The sequence below is a fragment of the Phoxinus phoxinus genome (genome assembly GCF_949152265.1).
Source record: "Phoxinus phoxinus genome assembly, chromosome: 9".
NCBI classification, from domain to species: domain Eukaryota; kingdom Metazoa; phylum Chordata; class Actinopteri; order Cypriniformes; family Leuciscidae; genus Phoxinus; species Phoxinus phoxinus.
Window position 1 is genome coordinate 21,363,415 of NC_136884.1, and position 23,427 is coordinate 21,386,841.

At 39.9% G+C, this 23,427-nt stretch overlaps 2 protein-coding genes across 2 annotated transcripts; one reads left to right on the forward strand and one right to left on the reverse strand.

The window, feature by feature from the left end:
- Positions 1 to 1,334: 1,334 nt before the first annotated feature.
- LOC307003817 (uncharacterized protein) lies at positions 1,335 to 12,962 on the forward strand. The gene is made up of 3 exons (XM_079622636.1): positions 1,335 to 1,384; positions 1,954 to 2,102; positions 10,560 to 12,962. The coding sequence occupies exons 2-3, from the start codon at positions 2,018 to 2,020 to the stop codon at positions 12,077 to 12,079; spliced, it is 1,605 nt and encodes a 534-aa protein (XP_079478762.1). The 5' UTR covers positions 1,335 to 1,384; positions 1,954 to 2,017; the 3' UTR covers positions 12,080 to 12,962.
- A 7,861-nt stretch (positions 12,963 to 20,823) lies between these two features.
- Positions 20,824 to 22,660, reverse strand: LOC307004499 (uncharacterized protein; the record flags this gene model as incomplete). The annotated part of the gene is made up of 3 exons (XM_079623819.1): positions 21,380 to 22,660; positions 21,103 to 21,299; positions 20,824 to 21,015 (listed from the first exon to the last, which is right to left on the reverse strand). The coding sequence occupies exons 1-3, from the start codon at positions 21,738 to 21,740 to the stop codon at positions 20,824 to 20,826; spliced, it is 750 nt and encodes a 249-aa protein (XP_079479945.1). The 5' UTR covers positions 21,741 to 22,660.
- Between the last annotated feature and the right edge of the window lie 767 nt (positions 22,661 to 23,427).

The window sequence follows — 23,427 nt, forward strand, 5'->3', positions numbered from 1 at the left end:
AAACATTTTAAAGCCCTGTTGGGAAAAAGAGAGGAGGAAAACAAAAAGCTTTGGATGGACAGTAATACAGAAATCAACATAACTTAAAGTTAATCAGTTAAAAGTTAGTCCAACTACCAGTAATATAACATTGGTTACTTTCAGACCCTACAGTAGATTTTACATTGTTAGAAAAGAAAAACAAGGATAAGGAATGTGATTCATGTAATGTGCATAAATATATTAATGAGTACCACAGCTATGTTCAGATCTACACAGACACACAAAGAGTACAGACAAGATAGGAGTTGCTTTTACTGTTCCAGAGTTTCAGTTATCAATAAGGAAAAGGATCAGTGATGAGTTATACAGGGGAAATGATTGCACTATTATTAGCAACACAGATAGAGGAGATAAGACCTTTGAAATCATTTGTTTGTTCAGACAGTTTTCTCATTGGCTAGCTTACAAACAGTCATATGGAAAGTAGACCAGACATTTTAATAGAAATACTGTAAACATTATAGGCTACAGAATTCAAATGATGGGACTTACAGTTATATTTGTATGAGAATCCGCACATATTGGTATCCAAGGAAATGAAATGGCAGATAAGGCAGCAAAAGAAGCCATAAAAAACAACGACATTATTAGAGTATTATTAAGGAAAGGTTGAAGGAAAGGTGGCAAAAACAATGGGATATGGAGAAGAAAGGTTGATGGTTTTACAGAATTCAAAGGAAAGTGGGAGAGATGAGAAGTGCAGGAAAATCAGAAGAGATGAGATAATAATATCAATGATGAGATTTGGACATACAAGACTAAACAGTGCACTTTATAAAATGGGTAAACATGATACTGGAAGGGTTGAATTTTGTGGGCAAGATGAAACTGTGGAACATGTTATGCTATACTGTCAGAACTGCCAGCCTGAAAGAAGGATTCTAATGCAAAAAAGGGGTGGTGATGGCGCAATGGATAAGACACATGCCTTTGGTGTGAGAGACCCGGGTTCGAATCCACTGTGAGACACCAATGTGTCCCTGAGCAAGACACTTAACCCCTAGTTGCTCCAGAGGCGTGCGACCTCTGACATGTATAGCAATTGTAAGTCGCTTTGGATAAAAGCGTCAGCTAAATGTAAATGTAAATGTAATGCAAAAAAAAAAAAAAAAAATGCAATTTATACTAGGATATTTTACAAAAGAACTCGGGAAATGATTGTTATAGTTTTATTGTTCAGTATCTTAGAATAACTAATTTGTGGGAGAGAATATAACAATGTCTTTTTGATCCACATTCCATACCAGTCGGTGGCGCTAATACACCATTTTGTTGTTTGTCAACCTCCAATAAAATCTCAAAGAAGAAGAAGACGACGTCACAAGCGCAGCGCCAGCAGAAGGTGGGTGAGGCATCCACAAATAAAAGAAGAAAAGAGGGAAGGAATGTATATAAAATAAAATAAAATGAATATACAGATGCATCACCCATGTAGGCTGTACAGTTAGTGGCGGTAATACTCCTAAGGAGTGAGTGGCCAGTAACAAGAAGAAGACGACGACGTCACAAGGCTGCGCCGCTCATTCGTTTTGATTCGGCAGAAGAAAAGTTTGTCTTTTAAAGCATTTAAGTGTTTACGTCTATGCAAATCGTTAGAAATGTTAGCCTACTGTTTTATTCTAACTGCGAAGAATGTGTAGCCTATAGTCATGCTTTATCTAAAATTACTGGTCAAAACTGTGAACATGCAACAATACGTGTAATGACAACTTTTACAAACCAATTGCAATTTTTTTTTGTTAAACAGGAATCTACTGACGAGTTTTAAGGAGGGCATTGCTAATCGATTATATATTACCATCATCACTATGACTGACTCTCTTACTACTGAACTAGGGTGCTGAAAGAGATTTAGCTTGGAATTGTTATTTTACTTTTTATTCTTCTTTTGTCTCATTTTATACACAACAGTGTCCAAACGCACAGAAAACTCCTGGTGAAGCAACTGAGATCCACGTTACATGCTGTTATAAAGATGGCGTTTATTAAAGAGGAGAGTGAAGACTTCAAGATTGAAGAAGTATTCACTTTGAAACAAGAAGAAACTGAGGAACAAACGGGTAGGTTTTATTCTCAAAACTTAAATCAGTAATTTGATCCTTATTAAAATGCCTATACAGAAATTAATCATATTTTTGAAGAGTGTCATGAGTGTCCTTATTAAAGTGATTTTATTTCACATGGAGCGAGTCGCCTTATGTGGACAGGCATGTGAGATCACATGAGACAAATACTAATGATGCCTTCAAGTGCACCTGAGAAGATCAAACTTCCAAGTTGGTCATCATTATTATGACACGTCATTCAGAAAACCAGAAAAATCATATGAAGTAGCCAAAGAGCTATAATCATTAATTATTTAAGCTTCTCATTAAACATTTAAACACAATATCAACTCTGACCATTATTTTTTATCACAAAATTATGCAACCGTATATTTAACATAAACCAAACTATGAAATTTGAGTAGGGCAGGCAGCTATCAATTAATCTAATAAAAAATTGGGATAATAAAAATAGATCCAAGTGAACAACAGCCTTTAAAATGACTTAAAATCCAAATATACCAAGCAATAATAATTGGTTCAAATAACAAAAGTAAGTAATCATATGGGTTTTATTTAACATCAATGTTAAAATACAACATGTAAAATAAATGATATAAACATAACTCTGGGCTCCAGGTAGGGCTGGGCGATATGGCCTAAAAAAAAGAATCCCAGATTTTTTCACAAAAAATCCGATATACGATAAATAAAAAAATCCGATATACGATTTAAATAGATTTTTTTTTCTCCCCTATTTAAAATCAATCTGCAGATGACAACTAAATTGTTCAAAACAAGTTTTAACTATTTTGCTTTGATTTTCCCCTCTGGGATTTGATCTGGATTTCCCCCTGGGTCAAAGTGCAATCAGAAACAACAAGCCAAAAAGACAAGATGGCAGGCCCTGCCTTTTGTAAACAGTGAAAATGTAACATAACAGAACGTAGCAACATAAAATGGGTGGATTGGGGGGATGTAAAAACAAAAACAAAAAACTTGCATCACAATTATAAGTGTATTGTGATTGTCAAAACGGTGACTAAACAGAATTTTATTACGTTTAGTGACAACACAATGTTCACATGGTACACTGACTGTGCTACTGTTTTTATTATAGCTTGACACAAATTTCACAATTTCAATTCTTGTGATTTGATTCTGATCTTGATTCAATATCGATTCCTTTGGATAAATATTAGGTTCAGTAGATGCGTTAATGTGTTATGTTAATTTTTCTTATGTTAAAGATTCGTGTTTATTTACTATTAACTAAGTTAGTAGTAACAGATGATCGATTCGGTTCACGTGCTGCTTGAACTGAGATCTGTCAGCGATCTGTCACGTCACATTTACAAGCGCCAAAACGGTGTTTATTGTTGGAATTTTGTAATTAAATGGACAGAATCTCAGAGTTGAGAATTTGTTTTATATCAATAGTACCGTAACCTTCTCTGTCGGTGTCAGTGTCCTCTTTGCTTCAGGATTTTCTCTGCGTGAGAAAATGGATGTGTGGCGTGAGAGCGAGTGAAAAGTGAAAACTGCGTGAGTCTCATAGTGAATTCGTGAGAGTTGGCAGCCCTGCATATTCAGTTTGTAAACGTTTTTGGCGGGTGTGCTTGTGCTGCCGCGGTCTTGTTCACTTGCCATGTTGTTTGTGTAGCTCTATTGCAAATGCTGAGCCCGTTCGGAACTACGGGAGCCCAGAGGGGAGCATCGGCGGATGTTAAAGAGAGAACCGATTTTCATTCAAACATATGAACACTACACATTCGAGTTAATCGATAAAATCGATTTATCGCCCAGCCCTAGCTCCAGGCTAACTTTTTTTGCTAGGAGCGCAAGCAGAAAATTTAGGGGCGCACCTTAAATCATCCTGCAACGCAGTTATTCACATTTTCCCCCATTTTGACTATTACTGACAAATGCCTTGGTAATAAATAGACTTAACGTACAGAAATTACAATATGCAGTTTTATTCTAAGTTCACAGCTCCAGTCTAGACTAACATATAGAAGTGGGGCAGCAGCACCGGAGCCTCTGAGTTCTACAGAAAGTATCTGGTAGGGGCCGACAAAGCACTGAGCCTAATTTGGTGTAGATAAAATTTACTTTAATTATTATCATTCATAAATGTCTTAATATCAATTCAAAAGCTAAACGAGTGAAAAAAATAGATATTGGGGAGTGAAAATAGCCAATAAGCTGCTGTCCTCTGCAGCTTCACTGTTTACAATGGTAAACAGTGTTATTTTTGAGTGAGTGTGAATATTCCTACATCTTGAAACTTTCAGTTTTAAAAAAGCTTGAAAAAGATGTGTAGTACTCGTAAGCGTTTGACTATTTCTGTCACAATACAATAATTACAGTAGTGTTACTACATTAAATTCATGGTGAATGTTGCTGATTTGTGGACTTAAAGGGCACCTATTATGCCCCTTTTCACAAGATGTAAAATAAGTCTCTGATGTCCCCAGAGTGTGTATGTGAAGTTTTAGCTCAAAATACCCCACAGATAATTTTTTACAGCATGTTTAAATTGTCATTTTTGGGGGGCTGAGAAAAACGCACCGTTTTAGTGTGTCTCCTTTAAAAGTGAATGAGATGCGGTTCCTCGCACAGGGTTCCTCGCCTCAGAGCCAGGACAATCTCATCTTACAGAACGATGATATCAAAACAGAAACTCACAGTAACGGTGTTCGAGTCGGACAATAATGCCCACAGAGCTAGAGAATATATGCTGAATAGAGATAGAACAGGTATATTTATTTTAATTACGTTTATAACTTATGCCATCTGCTCCACTATAAATACAAGCCTGCTGTAGTAGACCCCGTCTGAATGATGACCAAAATATACTGATGAGTTCAAGTTTATTGTACATCACACAAAAGATGAAGCGTTAGTTTTACTGCCGAAAATCACTGTAAGAATAAACACAGTATAAGAAGTGCGCATTAAAGGGATAGTTCACTTTAAAATACAAATTCTGTCATCATTTACTCACCCTCAAGTTGTTTTAAACCTGTATTAATTTATTTCTTCTGCGGAACACAAAGGAAGATATTTTGAAGAATGTCGGTAACCAAACAGTAGACAGTACCCATTGACTTCCATATTAGGAAAAAAAAATACTATGGAAGTCAATGGGTACTGTCTACTGTTTGGTTACCGACATTCTTCAAAATATCTTCCTTTGTGTTCCGCAGAAGAAATAAATTAATACAGGTTTAAAACAACTTGAGGGTGAGTAAATGATGACAGAATTTTTATTTTAAAGTGAACTATCCCTTTAAGTCTTATCCATAAACTCTCTCTCTCCCTTTCATTATCATGTAACATAACGTTACACAGCGAAGTACACAAAACACTCGTTACAACTAACAGTAAACAAATACATCTTTTCAGTAGGTCCTTTATAAACTGGTAAACTGTATATCTGTAAAACGACTCGATGAGCTCGAGTGTCATAAAGTGCTCGCTCTCACTTTCATTTCTGCCGTGATCAGTAACGTTAGTCCTGTCGCTCCGGAGACTGTAAGCTGGATCACGAGAGCAGTTGTACTGATCAATCCTCGAGTAACAACGAGAGTAAATGAAGACTGCTATTTTTATTCTAATATCAAAAAACAAAACACCTCAATCGCTTTCGGAGACATTCTACAGCTCCTCCAGCGTCGAAACAATGGCGGACTGTGTCCAGCTCACTCAGGGCGGGTCTATGCTCAAACTGCAGTGTCAATCAACAGTCGTGGGCGGGGCTTGTGCAATTCTACGTCACATTGCATTGATTCTGAGAACAGCTCGTTCTGAGACAGTGCTTATGATTTATGGGGATTTAAAAAAACACTGGTTGGATTTTAATCTTTATAGGGTGGTTGTGTACACGCACTGCCAACACACATTTATGTTCAAACACCATGTAAAAGTGAATTTTGCATAATAGGTGCCCTTTAAAGGACAAGTTTGGTATTTTACACTTAAAGAGTTAGTTCACCCAAAAATGAAAATAATGTCATTAATGACTCACCCTCATGTCGCTCTAAGCCCGTAAGACCTCCGTTCATCTTCGGAACACAGTTTAAGATATTTTAGATTTAGTCCGAGAGCTTTCTGTCCCTCCATTGAAAATGTATATACGGTATACTGTCCATGTCCAGAAAGGTAATACAAACATCATCAAAGTAGTCCATGTGACATCAGTGGGTTAGTTAGAAGTTTTTGAAGCATCAAAAATACTTTTTGGTCCAAAAATAACACAAAATAAGACTTTATTACGCATTGTATTCTCTCCCGGGTCTGTTGTCAATCTGCGTTCAGGACTCCGCAGTGACGCTGCTGACGTAAGACGCTGATGACGTGTTATCTGGTGCGCCCGAGCTTCGTTTACAGTCTGAGGGAGACGCACGCTATATTCAAGCTATTCTACATTGTTTGCGTGGATATCATTTTTTTAATGGTGCGTAAATGTGCATGTCGCGGATGAGACACTTTTACAGCGTGCGTTTCCCTCAGTCTATAAATGAAGCTCGGGCGCACCAGATAACACGTCATCAGCGTCTTACGCCATCAGCGTAACTGTGAACGATTGACAACAGACCCGGGAGAGAATACAATGCTGAATAAAGTCTTATTTTGTGTTATTTTTGGACCAAAAAGTATTTTCGATGCTTCAAAAACTTCTAACTAACCCACTGATGTCACATGGACTACTTTGATGATGTTTGTATTACCTTTCTGGACATGGACAGTGTACCGTATATACATTTTCAATGGAGGGACAGAAAGCTCTCGGACTAAATCTAAAATATCTTAAACTGTGTTCCGAAGATGAACGGAGGTCTTACGGGCTTAGAACGACATGAGGGTGAGTCATTAATGACATTATTTTCATTTTTGGGTGAACTAACCCTTTAAAGCCCTGTTTTCAGATCGTTTCTGATGAAATAGAACGGTTAAGATTGAAATTTGGACACATGCTGCTGGCCCGAGAATTTTCGGTTTCTGTGGTAGCACCCCCTACCCCACCTACCCCCCCCCCCCCACACACACACACACACACACACACACACACACACACACACCTCCACAATGGCTGTATAGGTCCTTCCTAAAACACATTAAACTTTCGTTTACAAAGACGTGAAACTCACCGAGTGGTAAGGGGTGTTCACTGATATGCTCACACAAAAATCGCTGAAAAAGATGCTTTCCAACAGGTTTTATCGTAGTTTTTGTCCAACTCCATTGACTTGTATTGGATGTGCTGTGAGGTACGGTATTACACAAACTACGATAAAACCTGTTGGAAAGCATCTTTTGCAGCAATTTTTGTGTGAGCATATCAGTGAACACCCCTGACAGTTCGTGGCATTGATAAATACGCTTGATGAACGGTACAGTATACCCTCCCGTACATACTTCAGTCAGACTGCCATACCGGAGCTGTACAAAAAGTGCAAAGAGACTTGCTCTCGAGCAGAAAGATAATTACAATTTTTAAATATTTTTTCTTAAGACTGTACATTTTGCACACAGTGTTTACAAAGTGCATGCCTTAGTTTAAATTATTTAAATGCACAGTGGCAAAACCACAGATGTTTCTGTAATGAGCAGTTCAATTAAATTGTCATTTATTTCAAGTTAAAATTTAATTCTAACAAATAGGCCCAGCCTATGGGAAAGAACATTTCACACTAAATGTATCTAATATTGTGTTGGTCATATTTAAATCATTCTTTGTTTTGTTGGGGGAAAAAGAGGATCAAATAAAAGTAAATAAAAAAATCTCATATTAAATCGCAATCGCAATATTGTGGGGAAAAATCGCAATTAGATTATTTTCCCAAATCGTTCAGCCTTAAAATAAAGATTTGAAATTTATCGTGATAATTATCGATATCGACTGATATAAAAAAATGATTGTGACCTTTTTTTTTTCATATCGCCCAGCCCTACAAACACGGTTGCCTGTTTGAATCGCGAGAGGCGTCAACTTGCGCTACTCCTACGTCACACCGTGAAGTAGTGTTACTCTTTTGGCGTAGGTCGATTTGCGTAAGTCCGTTTGCTGGAAGCTAGTTATTTTAGTCGTTAAAGTTTTAAATATGGATATTTTTCTTACACGAACGCATCGCTTCAGTAGGCCTTTATTGCATGCTTAGACCGTAATGAAAACATCACGCTGCGGCATGTGCAGAAACATTTTATGAATGCAGACCATTAAGATATGTTTCCATTGAAGGAAATTTCTCATTAAACAATTGGAATATCGCCTAAAAGATTTGCAAATAAAACAGATTTCACCCCATGTGTACATAAGGACAAAACCATCACTTCCGGGGTATAATTTTTTTATAATTAATAATAAATATGGAAAGTTTCTACGACCGGCCACTGTGGCTCTTTTTTCCTGTATAGTAAATCACTTACACCTCAAAATTAAAACTGTAATGTAAAATAACACTGCGTAGTCTTCACTGAATATGATTCATATAATTACTACAGTTTGTCTTGGTTAAAGGTGCTGTATGTAAGTTTTTGACTGTACTAAAGCTTAAAAATAGTTCTCATACTTGTTTCTCTGAAAACAAAGCTACAGCCAGTTCTTTAACTTTGAAATGTGCGTTTCGTGTCGGAATGTCTGTTTTTGTTTCGGTCTGTGCAATAACGCACGTTGCCAATTTACCCAATAGTATTTCGCCACCACTAGTGATGCACCGATCATGATTTTTCATGGCCGATACCGTTTTTTTTACAAGCAAACTGGCCGATTCCGATTCCTGGCTTTATTTTCTTTAAGCAACAAACAAGAAAGAATGGAAGATAAACAATAAACAAGATGTTTATTTGGTATTTAACAGGCCAAACTGACTTTTGGCTATTAAAAACAATAACTGTAACCATCTGGAATTAACGGCAGTAACTGCGCATTAAGCACATTCAATATAGATACTGACATTTAGCATCAGCATTTAGCTTTAGGTTTTAATTAAAAAATAAATAAAAATGTTCATCTTATCCAGAACTGAGGTTTAGCCTACTTCAAACACGTGAGAAGCTGAGGTGAACAAACGTGGACCAGTACGCTTGCGCAACTTCAGCGAGAGTAGGAAAGCGGCTCTTATTTGTGGCTGTTCGCTTCTTGGTATCTGTGCCTCAGACAGGTAGCTCTGCATGACATGTTCGCGAATGATAATGTAGTCTGTGCACGCGGGCGCACTTCTGGAAAAATCGTCCGAGACAATACAAAAAAACGGCCAGTTGCCGATCGCGCGTTAGAAGCAAAAACTATTGTTGTCGTTTTATTGCCCAGCCGTACATGTTCGTCATTACATTGTGCGTCAAGTTCGAGGGTTACTCTTTTAACTAATCTTTAAAAACAATAATAATCAATAATGAAAATCATTGACAACGAATGTCATTATCAATTAGTCGCGGAAAAATTCTGCCAATTGCGTCAAATTACAGCTTTGAACAAAATTGTAAGGTTGGAAATAATCCAAGATTATTTCAATGCAACAAAGACACTGCTTTTCATTAAGACATTTCCAGCATAGCGGTGATATGGGCCTGTGGGCCGGAGGTTTGGGACAATGGGGAAAATTGTGATGCTCTGATTGGTCAGTTTGAATATCTCACACCTAGGTGTTAAAATCACACGGTCGGGGAAGTGACAAAACAGGATGTAACGGTTGTTCTGTCTCTTCTGTTGGGATGCCAAGCTGGGGAGAGGGTCTCTCTCCCTCTCGCTCTCTCTTTCTCTCTCTCTTTCTCTCCCTCTCTCTCTCTCTCAGGTAACATTTATGCTGGGTACAAATGGTTTAAATTCTCATTACATCATGTTGTAACTCTTTAAGTGTAAACATAACCTTATTACACATTGAACTTTTATTTAATTCATGGAGTCAGATTAAAACGAGATAATTGCATATGAGAACCTGTGTCTTATTTAACCAAAATTCCTTTAAAACGCTGGAGAGACTTAAACATGCGTTTCCTTACCGGCTATTTGGAAACCGGAAGTTGGGCCGAATAGCCGGCTTTTACAAAATGCATCTAAAAATAGTGGGAGAAACGGAGTGAGCTGTTGTGAGATGGGTTCATGATCCAAGCTGCCCAAAACATGATAATTCTTTATTTTAAGCTTCAAGCTAATGCATAAGTGTAATGTTTAAGGCACTTATGCATGTGCTGTTTTATGTGTGATATGATTTCTCGGGGAAAAACTTTATTTTTTTTCAGTTATATCCTTCTCTGCAAGTGTTACAAATTCACACGAGAAGAAAAACACTTTCTTACAACTTTTTTCTATACAAGCTTGAACACTTTATTAAGAACAAATCCTGAAAACTAAGAAAATATTGAGTTAAATATATTGAAAGAGGTTTTGGATTTACAGGAAACACCTATTCATGTTGTTTCTGTTGCTTTGTGCCGTTAAACTGAGGTTGTTGTCTCTTTTCACCTTAGACCTGACGCCACTGAAAGAGGAGAGTGAAGTACTGAAAGAAATGAAAGAGAAAGATCAGTGTGAGAAACATGATGCCATGACTGCCGGAAATTCCAAGCAGACTGAAAATACTTCTACACAAAAAAGAGAGCCAAAGACTGTCCCTAACAGTTGTTTCACATGCTTTAGGTGTGATGAGAGTTTCAATCAACAGGAAGACCTTAAAGTCCACATGAGAATTCACAAAGGAGAGAAGTCTTATACCTGCAAATACTGTGGAAAATATTTCCCTAATAACTCACACCTTAAAGTCCACATGAGAGTTCATACTGGAGAGAAGCCTTTTACCTGCCAACAGTGTGGAAAAAGTTTTGCCCAAAAATCAAACCTTACCAGGCACATGAGAATTCATACTGAAGAGAAGCCTTACATCTGCAAACTGTGTGGAAATAGCTTTACGTTGAGCTTAAGCCTTAAATGTCATATGCACATTCACACTGGAGTAAAGCCGTTCACATGTGATCAGTGTGGAAAAAGTTTCAGACGTAAGGAAACCCTTAGTTACCACATGAGAGTTCACTCAAGAGAGGACCGTTTTAAATGTCATGAGTGTGGAAGGAGATTCTCAGACATAACATACCTTAACAAGCATGTAATAATTCACTCCAAAGAGAAGATTTACAAATGCCAACTTTGTGAAAAGAGATTCAGATTTAAAGTAGGCCTTAAGGTTCACATGAGAATTCACACTGGAGAGACGCCTTACACATGTCATCACTGTGGAAAGACTTTCAGATTTAACGAAAGTTTTAAGACTCACATGAGAATTCACACTGGAGAGAATCCTTACAAATGCTCTCAGTGCGGAAAGAGTTTCACATATAGAGCAACCTTTAAAGCCCATATGAGAAGTCACACTGGAGAGAACCCATACACCTGCAAACTGTGTGGGAAGAGCTGCTCACAAAAAGGAAATCTTAAGATTCACATGAGAGTTCACACTGGAGAGAAACCATTCAAATGCGTTCAGTGTGGAAAATCTTTCACACGAAAAAACTCCCTTGATTACCACCTAAAGATTCATTCAAAAGAGAACTGTTTTAAATTTCATCAGTGTGGAAAGAGTTTCCCAGACAGAAAAAACCTTGAAGTTCACATGAGAGTTCACACTGGAGAGAAGCCTTTTAGCTGTCTTCAGTGCAAGAAGAGTTTCAAATATCAAAAAGATCTGAAACGTCATTCACTAATTCATTCTGGAAAGAAACTGATGTGTTCTGAGTGTGGCAAGAGGTTTAGAAAAAGGAGCAATTTAAAAAATCACCTGTGTATTCACTCTGAAGGAAGGTCATTTAATTGTGATCAGTGTAATAAAAGTTTTCTTTTGCCATCACACTTACAGATACACCTAAAAAGCCATGCGCATGTGAGACCCCATTTGTGTTCCTTGTGTGGAAAGAGTTTTAAATGGCTCGGCAATTTAAAATGTCACCAGAAAATGCGTATCTGTGTGAGATCAAGGCTACGGTCACGTCGCAGATGAATGTGCGGCAAATATGATTTTCTGAGGCTTTATTTTTTATTTTTTACCTGACCATCTCCTATGCTATATCTTCCACTATTGAGTGATTGTGGAAGACTGACTCTAAATTAAATTGTTTGGATGATCTCTCGTGTATTTGATTCAGTTTAATACCTTGGAATCAAAATATTAAAAACATTTCCGTCTTGCTGGGAAATGCCACAATGGAAATGAAATTAAAAGGAATTGATTATTAAGGAATTAAAGGAATTATGAACATTTTACTGCATTTATATATTTATTTTTGAAAGAATGCACAGTTAAAGGCATGTTGTTCATCTGGTCTTGAATATGGCTGCTGTTTGGGGTACATCTGATTAAATCTGAGAGCTTATTCCAGCTTCGGGTGTCTCACTACTGATACTGTTACACTAATGATTCTAGGTATTTCTAGTTTATTCAGTTAGTCAAGTCAGTGTATTAACACAATACACTTTTTCGACATGCGTTTAGGTGTCCTTTGAAAAAAAAAGTCTAAAGATATAATACAGAACTACTATGCACACATTAGTTTTTTTTAAATATATAACTGCAAAAAAGTACTTTGTAATTTTCATAAGACCATCTATGTACTCGGTGCAGCATCATAAACGGTATGGATACATTTTTATTTCTGCATATGTGTAGTGCCATCTCCAATAAGTAATGTATAGGCATTTCATCACCTCAAATTACATAGTAAAAATCTGACCCTGTCACACTCTGCCTAGGCACACAGTGCTTTTTTTCACCAGATTTGTTTGGGTCGGACTGAGGTAGGGTCATGTTCACTCCTTAAACGCACTGTACCAGAGTTTGTTTGGAACCGTGTTGTGTCTTGTACAGATGAAATTAGACACATAAAATGACGAGGAAGTAGGATTCGTTTAATAGACTCATGCAACAGCACTCTATCTCTTCATTAACCCTCCAGCGACACCTAGTGTCAAAACAATATAACATATTCCTCTTTTACTCAAGAACACTTTTCCCCTAGAATTACCATAAGAACACCTATACCTGTAACTCAGTTTATTTTCTTTGTAAATCAATTTCTTACTTTACTTTGAATGCACTACTAAATATAGAATACAAGAAATATCCAATATAACAGCAGGCTTTAAATACAAAACAGTTGCTGTTTGTCTTTAAGTGCACAAAGTCTTTAAACCACCTTAGAGAGTACCTCACATACTGAGGACGAGTTAAAACACGCTCATCCGGCCCAGCTCTGAGAACATGAACCTGCTCCTGAGGTGGCTGCCTAAGCCAATCAGCCACATCGGCACTGGTCAATCCACTAGGAAAAAACTAGTTTTGATGCATGCCATTTCTTACCCTCCGAAAGAATGAAAGTATTCTTCCCTACTTGCTTTCTGATTTCTTTTGGCTCTGAAAACCTTGGGTGTCCTTTTGGTATGTGCCAAGGAACCTTAACACGCACTTTTTCCCCTTGTTTTAGAAGAGTATGGCGTGCTCTGCGCTTCGTGTCACTCGCTCGCGCTTAACATCCGTAGGGAATCTAGAAGTTAGAGAGGGCAAGACATCGAGGCGAGTGCGCGTTTTTCTCCCGTGCAGCAATTCAAACCGAGTCACTCCAGTCATGGAGTCACTTTATAGACGTGGAGAAATTCTGTGACAGTTCTTTTCCATGGTTTGGACTGCATTATTTCAGACTGAATGCAACTTTTGAGCACTCTATGGAATCGAAGTCCGTTATCCGTCATGACTAATCACGGAGGTGAGGAAATTAGTCACGTTTCAAACTCACTGAAGAAACAAACGCAACTTCAGGCCATTTACTATGGTAGTCCATTAGAGTAAGGGCATAGTGGCAGTCCCAGGTAGCCGACTCGAATGGGCCCACTACATCCATTGATAGTTTTCTCCATGGCTCAGCAGGAAAGGGCACAGGCTGAAGTAGGGGTGTGCGATATCACGGTTTTTGATCATGGACGATTAAAATGCCTCCACGATCTGCTTTTGAAGAAATATCGCAGTATCGTGCTGCAGTGCATTCTATCAGTTCAGTTTTGGGACTCCGTCTCAACATAGCCTACTGTACAACGTAACGTACATTCACACATCACATGGTAATGCAGCGGTAGAGTTACACTCACAGGACACTGAAGTTCATAAAAGTTCATTATTTTCCTTTATTTATTTTTTGCAGTAAAGCTTTGCCGGTTAAACATTTAATTTGCGTGCTGTTGCGGTGTTCTTACTAACATGCTCTTTTCTGAGCGTTTACACCTGAAGCACACACACTAAGGCTTTTCGTTTGAAAACGTATATTTTTCTCTCCGTTTTGGCCTTCCGTCCACACTGAGACAACGTTTTAAGTCAACGAAAACGTAGCTTTTGGAATACGCTCTCCAAAGCGGATAAATTTGAAAACGCCGTTTTCGCGTTGTTGTGTGGACTGTGAAGTCGGAGGTATTTGAAAACGATGACTTAAGTTTAGTCATGTGATCCATGTTGTACCAATAGATATTCATGTTTAATGGTATTTAATGGTATTGTGCCTGTTATGTGCTATTCACTTTTACACTGTTGCTAAAATATGTTACTTTGCACACTCTTCATATCAGAGTACTGCAAAGATGACTGAAAATGTTCTCACATTTGCTGTCCTGCTGCAATACAGGAGAGCAGTTGCGTTTTAGACCAAACATATGGTGACTGAGTGCGACCTGGACGCAGCAGTGAATGGTGAGATATTTTGCTAAATAAAATGATCCTGTTAGGAAAATTGCGCGATAACTTTATTTATTTTTCCATCTGTATCATCTCAGTAAGCTTTTGTGAGGTTTCACGCATGCGCAGTAAGGTGAATTTAGAAGTTTCTTATCCACACTGAAATGTCGGAAAACGCTAGTGTGGGCGGAGAGCGTTTTTAAATGAAAACGCCGTTTTCAAATGTCTCTGGATTAATGTAGACGTAGCCTAAAACGTCAAACAGCGCCTGGTTACTGGACTAAGTTATCTTTCAAGTCGTATATGCTAATACTGTCAAATACACACAAGGTTTACATAAACACAGTTGGTAATGTCTCAAGGGAAGGCACACATTTAGAGAAAAAAGGGTACGTGTCCATTAGATGCGCCCAGAGCCCTTGAAAAACTCTGGATGCGTCTGTCTTAAACATGCTGCCACTTGTCTTTAAAGGGATAGTTCACCCAAAAATGAAAAATTTGTCATTATTTACTCACTCTAATGTTGTTCCAAACCTGTATTAATTTCTTTCTTGTGCTAAAAAGAAAGAATATATTTTGAAGAATGTGGCTATCCAAAGAGTGGTATGCATGGTCCCCATTGACTTCCATTGAGTGTAGGCAGATCAGGATTATAAAAGGCAAAAGCAGGACTGTCAACTAGTAACTGTTTAACTTCAGAAAAGCTGTTCTTTGCTTCTTCCGACCAGGAAAACTCGGCATCATCCTTCCGCAAACAGGCGCGTAACGGCTCAACCACAGAAGCGAAATTCTGAATGAATTTACTGTACCAAGACAACAAGCCGTGGAAAGAGCGCAACTTTACAGCATCTGTTACAGCCGGGGCCTGTAGAATTGCAGACAGATGTAGCTTGTCAGGCTTGATACCCTGCGCTGTGACTGTGTGGCCCAGGAACTGTTAGCTGGTTTGTCTGAAGTGACATTTAGCGGCATTCATTTTTAGTCCTGTATCCTGCAGACCAGGGGTGCCCAATCCTGCTCCTGGTGATCGACTGTCCTGCACAACGTTTCCTGTTGGTTTGGAGAACATTCCCTTCCCACTTTCCTAGTACCTTACCTCTTTAGTCTGATAGGTACCATTTACCCTGCTGCGTCCCATATAGTATAAATGGCATGGAAAGCGGATAGATGGACGTCAATAATCAGTACTACACCATGTGTTGGTTTGTATTAATTCCAAACCTGTATTAATTTCTTTCTTGTGCTAAAAAGAAAGAATATATTTTGAAGAATGTGGCTATCCAAAGAGTGGTATGCATGGTCCCCATTGACTTCCATTGGAAAACATATACTATAGAAGTCACTGGGGACCAGCAACTGTTTGGTTACCCACATTCTTCAACATAACTTTTATTTTCAACAGAAGAAATAAACTTATTCAGGTTTAAAACAACTTGAGAGAGTAAATGATGACAATTTTGATTTTGGGGGAAACTAATCCTTTAATTTTAATAAAACAACAAAACACAAAAAGAAAATCACTCACTGCTCTTGACTGAGAACTTTTAAAAGTAGCTTTAAAAGTATACATTTATACAGTGATGTCTATGTAGTGTTTTATATTTGTTCATTTAATTTATTTCTTGAATGCCACTGTTAAAAAATAAAGCACTGTTTATTTGTCTAATTGCCTAATTGTCTGCCGTTCTTTTTTTATTTTATATTTTGTTACCTTGTAAGGCTTTGTTTTTAAAATAGGGAAATTAGTTTGGCTGTAATGCTTAGTCACTTGCAAAATAGTAAAACCAACATGAAAGAGAATTGTGATAAAAATTGTGTGATAAAATTGTGAATCGTGATTTTCCTGAAAAAAAATCGTGATTGAATCGTGATTTTCCTGAAAAAAATTGTGATATTATATTTTTGCCATATCGCCCACCCCTAGGCTGAAGTGGGGCAGAATGTACTTTAGCGGTTTTGTCCGAAACAAGACACAGTTGACATAATGAGATAAAGCGTGTGACCGACTCATCCATCCGCGACCACCAATATAGATCGCAATATAGGTCGTTGCTTAGTGCGCACGATACTCCAGCTTTTGAGGTGAGTAGAGTGGTTAATGCCTGATGGTCAGTACGCAATTTGAACGTCCGACCCCACAAGTATGTCATCCATTTCTCAACCGCCCAAACGCATGCGAGTGCTTCCTTTTCTACTCGGCTGGATTAAGAATTCTTGACACAAATGCCATGGTGCGCTCAGAGTTATCAGGGTGTATCTGTGAGAAAACGGCCCAGAGGCAATAATCAGATGCGTCAGTCGAGATGAGTGTAGGTAGATCAGGATTATAAAAGGCGAAAGCAGGACTGTCAACTAGTAACTGTTTAACTTCAGAAAAGCTGTTCTGTGCTTCTTCCGACCAGGAAAACTCGGCAGCATCCTTCCGCAAACAGGCGCGTAACAGCTCAACCACAGAAGCGAAATTCTGAATGAATTTACTGTACCAAGACAGCAAGCCGTGGAAAGAGCGCAACTTTACAGCATCTGTTACAGCCGGGGCCTGTAGAATTGCAGACAGATGTAACTTGTCAGGCTTGATACCCTGCGCTGTGACTGTGTGGCCCAGGAACTGTTAGCTGGTTTGTCTGAAGTGACATTTAGCGGCATTCATTTTTAGTCCTGTATCCTGCAGACCAGGGGTGCCCAATCCTGCTCCTGGCGACTGTCCTGCACAACGTTTCCTGTTGGTTTGGAGAACATTCCCTTCCCACTTTCCTAGTACCTTACCTCTTTAGTCTGATAGGTACCATTTACCCTGCTGCGTCCCATATAGTATAAATGGCATGGAAAGCGGATAGATGGACGTCAATAATCAGTACTACACCATGTGTTGGTTTTATCTGTTGTTTGATCGATAGAAATAACCCAATCACATGAACCATTTCGTAGACCTTGTATAACTACCACAATAACCCAGATTGTACGTTTCTTCAGCAACAAATAACAATAAACACAATTTAGGGTATTTCAAATATGAAATTTATGCACAGACATTAAAAAAATAATAAACAATTATTTTACTTTAAAGGGCCCCTATTATGGAATTTTGAAAATGACCTTTCATGTAGTGTGTAACATAGCTCCAAGTGAATGAAACCATCTAAAAAATTTGAATCTGAAAGTGCACCGTATATAAAGTTTTTCAAACAAGTCATAAGCCGTTTTGTTGTGACGTCAAGACGAAACATTAGCATATTGCCCGCACAGACACCAGGGTAAACTGGAATCTCAAACACTGCAGCTGATTCCTGTGGACAATGGACAGTATTATGTCGAGAAGATGCTGTGCTGTACAATGTGAAGGTAAAGCCAGTTTTTTTTAATTTGCCCAAGGACTAGCATGTGAAGAATCAGTGGTTGAAATTCATCTTTACCACGATTCAACAGCAGTATAATCCTAAACTTTTGCTGTGTTCCCTTTATTTTAATGACGACTGCTTCTCAAATCTCAGGGTTCAATGCAGGATTCGCAAACTGCTTGCTCTTGAAAGATGGTGTTCAAAATACTTCATACTTCAATACCTGCTAACTGGCTAACTAGAGCTGGTCCCAAACTTCAGAAAACGGCCATTGGGCAGTGGGTTCGTGGACGATGGTTGGCGGACGTGCGAGCCGACCCTCCCTGAGTGACCTACTGACCCGACGGGAGGCCCCGGAAGTCCGAGCCCCCCCAATGCAGTTCTGCCTTCATCCTCAGCGTGGCGCCACATGCGCCCCGTCCCACTAACCCACTATTTGGCCAAATGTCCAGTTGACTCCGCCCTGACCTCTAAGCCACGCCCCCGTCCCACTAACCCACAATTTGTCCAATTACCCACTAAAGTGGCCAAATGTCCAGTTGACCCCACCCCCCCGACCTCTAAGCCACTTCCCCATCCCACTAACCCACTATTTGTCGAATAACCCACTATATTGGGCAAATGTCCCATTGATCCCCCCCCCACACACACACACTCCCTAGCCACGCCCCCGTCCCACGAACCCACTATTTGTCCAATAAACCACTATAGTGGGCAAATGTCCCGTTGACTCCCCCCCCCCCCCCCCCAACACTTCCAAGCCACGCCCCCATCCCACGAACCCACTATTTGTCCAATAACCCACTATATTGGGAAAATGTCACGTTGACCTCCCCACCCCCACTCCCAGGAACCCACTGTTTGTCCTATAAACCACTATAGTGGGCAAATTTCCCGTTGACACCTCCCCCGGCCACTCCCAAGCCACGCCCCGATCCCACAAACCCGCTTTTTGTCCAATAAACCACTATATTCTGGAAAAAAAAATTCTGCCATTCATTCAATAAGCTGCAATTGGACACAGTCCCACATGCAATATGTTGTATGGGTTTTCAGACAGTATCGTTGGTAGACATTTTAATTAAAGTTCCTGTCATGATAAAAACTATTTTACTACACTCAGCAGGCCGCCCAGAGTCTGTAGCACCAAGTTTCGTCACAAAATTCCACTGTCCACCAAACCACTATTTGGTACAATGGAATAAATGCTACGTGGGATCTCCATATTTCAGCTCAGGAGAGGTGTAGAGAGCCAGGACTTGCACTCATGTCTACGTCTCACCGCCCTCTATCAGAATCCAAGGTTTCGAGAAGATCCGAGAAACTTTATTTTCCGACCCAAAAAAACTATAAGGTACCCTGTCGTTTTTTTTGGGTCGAGAAATAAAGTTTCTCTGATATTCTTGAAACTCTGTATTCTGATACAGGGCGATGAGACGGACACAGGAATGCAAAATTGAAGGCTCTAGAGCTTTCCAGGGCTGAGATATGGGGATCCCACATAGCATTTATTACATTGTACAAAATAGCGGCTACGAGGACAGTGGAATTTTGGGATGACACTTGGTGCTACGGACTCACTGAGTGCTGATAAATGTATTTTATCAAAATATTTCGAAAGCTAAGCATAAAAACCACCCTGTCCGCGAAGCCACTATTTTGCCGCTAAATAGTGGTTTCGAGGACACTCATTTTAATGCAAATTAAACACTGAAATGACTTGAAAATTAGTGGAATGTGTTCAGTTGAGTGTACATGTACTTAGTACAGCAGAGGTGGTTTAATTAAAGGGAATTGACATCACATATGAATATAACAAAAATATCCCAGTTCCAACCTGAGTTTTTATAGTGGTTTTGCGGACACTGCATTTTTGTACAAATTAAGCACTGAAATGGCCCCAGGGTCCCGAAATCGCTCACTCTGTTGCATCGGGGCACCCCGATCGACATACCGAAAGGGCACGGGCCTAGGGCCTAAAAAAGTATTTTTATATTGAGGTCAATAGCAGACACTGAGAAACTGGCCCGTTTTCAGCCAAACACTCGTCCGGACTCGAAACGCTTAGAAATCGGCTAGTGTGGCTTTAAAATTAGTATCATGTGTTTAGTTGAGTGTGCTTATTAGTACAGTAGAGGTGGTTTAATCAACAAGAATAAAAAAAAATCTCCAGTCACCATCCACATTTTTCAGTCACCATCCACAATCTCTTGGAAATGCTTAGAAAGCGTCTAGGGCCCTCAAACTCTGGGGCCCGACTCAGAGGCACTAGATGACGGAACTTGCCGAGTTTAGGGGTCCTACGACCTTCCGTTTCCTTACGGACACGTGTTACATTTTTTTTACCTTTCTGACCCCTGTCAGTGTATGACATTTTTGAATGGGGCCTCATTCATTTTAAATAATGAAAACGTGTATTAAACCACCTCTACTGTACTAAGCACACTCAACTGGACACGATCCACTAATTTTCCAGTAATTTCAGTGCTTAAAAAAAAAGGCCTAGCCCCACCACAGTGTCCTAACCCAGACTGCATTTGTATGCACATTTCAGGACTTAAATGTTGAGTACAAAGCAGACTGAAAATCTGTTTATACATTGTTTACTCCAGGTGTTGGGAGGGTTTTTTTTCAGTAAAAAAGCCAAGACAAATGGAACTTTTAAAACATTTATTTAAAAAAAAAAACACATTACATTTTAAAAAACACATAAAAACACTTTAAATCAAAAAAATTATTTCCGTGGTGGTCGTCAGCGCTCAGGAGCTTCTGCGCCACCTTCCTGGGTGATTTCAATGGGGACAGCCGGACCGTCGCGTACTTCAAGCTTAAGTTTGAAGTGATGAGGACCCTCGGACGCCGCTTCGCTGGGCTCAGCACCTCCTGCAAAGAGCGAAAAGGCAAAGAGTCAATGAACACACTCACTCGTCAGACAAAATGTTAAACAGATCCACAAAAAGATGTACTTACTGAAGCAGGCTCCCTCGTCTCCGGCTCCTCCTCTGCCATAGCGGTGGGGGTCGGCCCGGCCGGCCGCTTACGGGTCCTCCCGTCCCTCTTTTGCCCGGAGGAGGTGGCGGGGCGCTTCGGGGTCCCCTGGGGGGCATCCTCACCCTCCACGGCTGCCTCAAACAGGCTGCGTTGTTCCACAGCCTGCTTGAGACTAGCTGTGAGGGAGAAAAATTACAAGCGTTAAGGGGCGTGTGGTACACTGAGGTTTGAGAGGTAGGAGGAGGCAAAAACTTACCCAGGATTTCAGGAATGGCGTCCTTGGTGGAAGTAACGCACTGGCGGAGAGTGGCCCTGGCGTTGAGATGGCACTCCTTGGCCTGTTTCACCACCACCTCGTGGACCACCACTCTCCGCCTCACCGAGCGAATTAGCAATTTGATCTCTCGGTTCAGGCCAACCATCGCGGTGCGGGAGAGCCGGCTGGTGGGCGGTGGGGTCTCTGCCACATAGGCCAGGAACTGGGCCACGTTTTTGAGATACATTTGTATCGTGGGCTCCACGATCTTGGCCTGGTTGAGGGAGTTGTGCCAAGACCGCATCCTCGCCGTGTCGTTGATGAAGCCCAGGCTGGCCAGGTCCGATTCCCCCACCGCCATATAAGAAATACAATTTCAGGCCTCCTGGGACCAGCCCCCCGCCCCCCAGCCGTCTGAGCAGCGGGAGGAGCATCTGTTCCCCGACCACGTGGCGACTCTGAGTGAGTACCCTGTCGCTTCTCCCTCTCACCCTGCAGCTGTTGTTCCGACCATAATTGTTTGTGTTTTGACCCCCATTGTTCTTGTGTGTTTTCTCTTTTCGCAGATGTCCTCCTCGAGGAGTTCCGGGGCCACCAGCAGGGCGCCGACCCATCTCCACGTTTGGTGAACAATGTGGGGGTCCAACTTCCAAGGTGTTCAGAATAAGACATTTTATTACGAAAAAGCTTAACGTCAATGCAGTAAGACGGTGATATTATAACTCAGTAGCCAGTACACGCGCTATTGCATGTTAAGCGTTTTATAATGTTTTTCTATGGGTGTTGTTCATAATCTGATTTAATCTGTTTGCCTCTATAAAGTATGCTTTATTAATAAGGTAGGCCTATATTGTGTACTAAATTTGGTGCTTCAATATCACTCACATTACTCCTAATCATCCTCCTATATATACTGATTGGCTTTATCACTGTCTCCTCTCCACCAGTAAGCTGGTGTGTGGTGGGCGTTCTGGCGCAATATGGCTGCCGTCGCATCATCCAAGTGGATGCTGCACATTGGTGGTGGTTGAGGAGATTACCCCCTTCTATGTAAAGCGCTTTGAGTGTCCAGAAAGGCGCTATATAAATGTAATGAATTATTATTATTATTATTATTACACATCACTCACATCACACACTCGGTAAATGAATTAGTACAAGTAAAATAATCGGTTTGTTGATGGACATGCACTTGTTAATGCTGATGGTGAGGAATTACAGTTGCAACATCTCATAATGTACCTCAAACTAAATAGCGTATCATTGAGAAACGTCCTGCTAGAGTTGTCCTTGCGATGGTTGAATGATTAGTTCTAACAATTTTTTATCATCGGACTCGCGCTCGCATTGATATGCCAACAATTTTTTTGGTAGTTTTTGTCCAACTCCATTGACTTGTATTGGATGTGCTGTGAGGTACGGTATTACAAAAACTATGATAAAACCCGTTGGAAAGCATCTTTTGCAGCGATCGGTGAGTTTCACGTCTTTGTTAACGAAAGTGTAATGTGTTTTTGGAAGGATTGTTCCAGTGCACCTATGCAGCCATTGTGGAGGTGGGGGGGTGCTACCACAGAAGCCGAAAATTCTCGGGCCAGCAGCATGTGTCCAAATTTCAATCTTAACCGTTCTATTTCATCAGAAACAATCTGAAAACAGGGCTTTAAGTGTAAAATACCGAACTTGTCCTTTAAACCGAGGTCCTGACTCTCTGTGGTCATTAAAAATGCTCGTCCTTCGAAAGAGTAGGGGTTTAACCCCGGCATCTTTATTATTATTGTTATTCTGGGTGTATACATATGATATGACAAGCATACACATGCATTCTTTTTAAGGCAAATGTTATTTGACATAAACTTAATTTGACTTCTATTCCACAGGATATTCTGAGAGAGCAGTTTTTGGAGAGACGTTTGAACAAATGGCAATCTGCAATAAGTCATCAACCCCTTCACCTTGATTACTTGGAGTTTATGAGCCAACCATGAGCTTGTTATACTTCTATAATCCTTTTCAGAATAGATAGGCATTCCCCATAGAGATTTTAC

Bases quoted from the DNA above. Each gene is read 5' to 3' on its own strand.
- LOC307003817 (XM_079622636.1), top strand. From the start codon at position 2,018: ATGGCGTTTATTAAAGAGGAGAGTGAAGACTTCAAGATTGAAGAAGTA. The intron at 2,103-10,559 runs GTAGGTTTTATT...TTTTCACCTTAG, and splicing joins AGAAACTGAGGAACAAACGG to ACCTGACGCCACTGAAAGAG.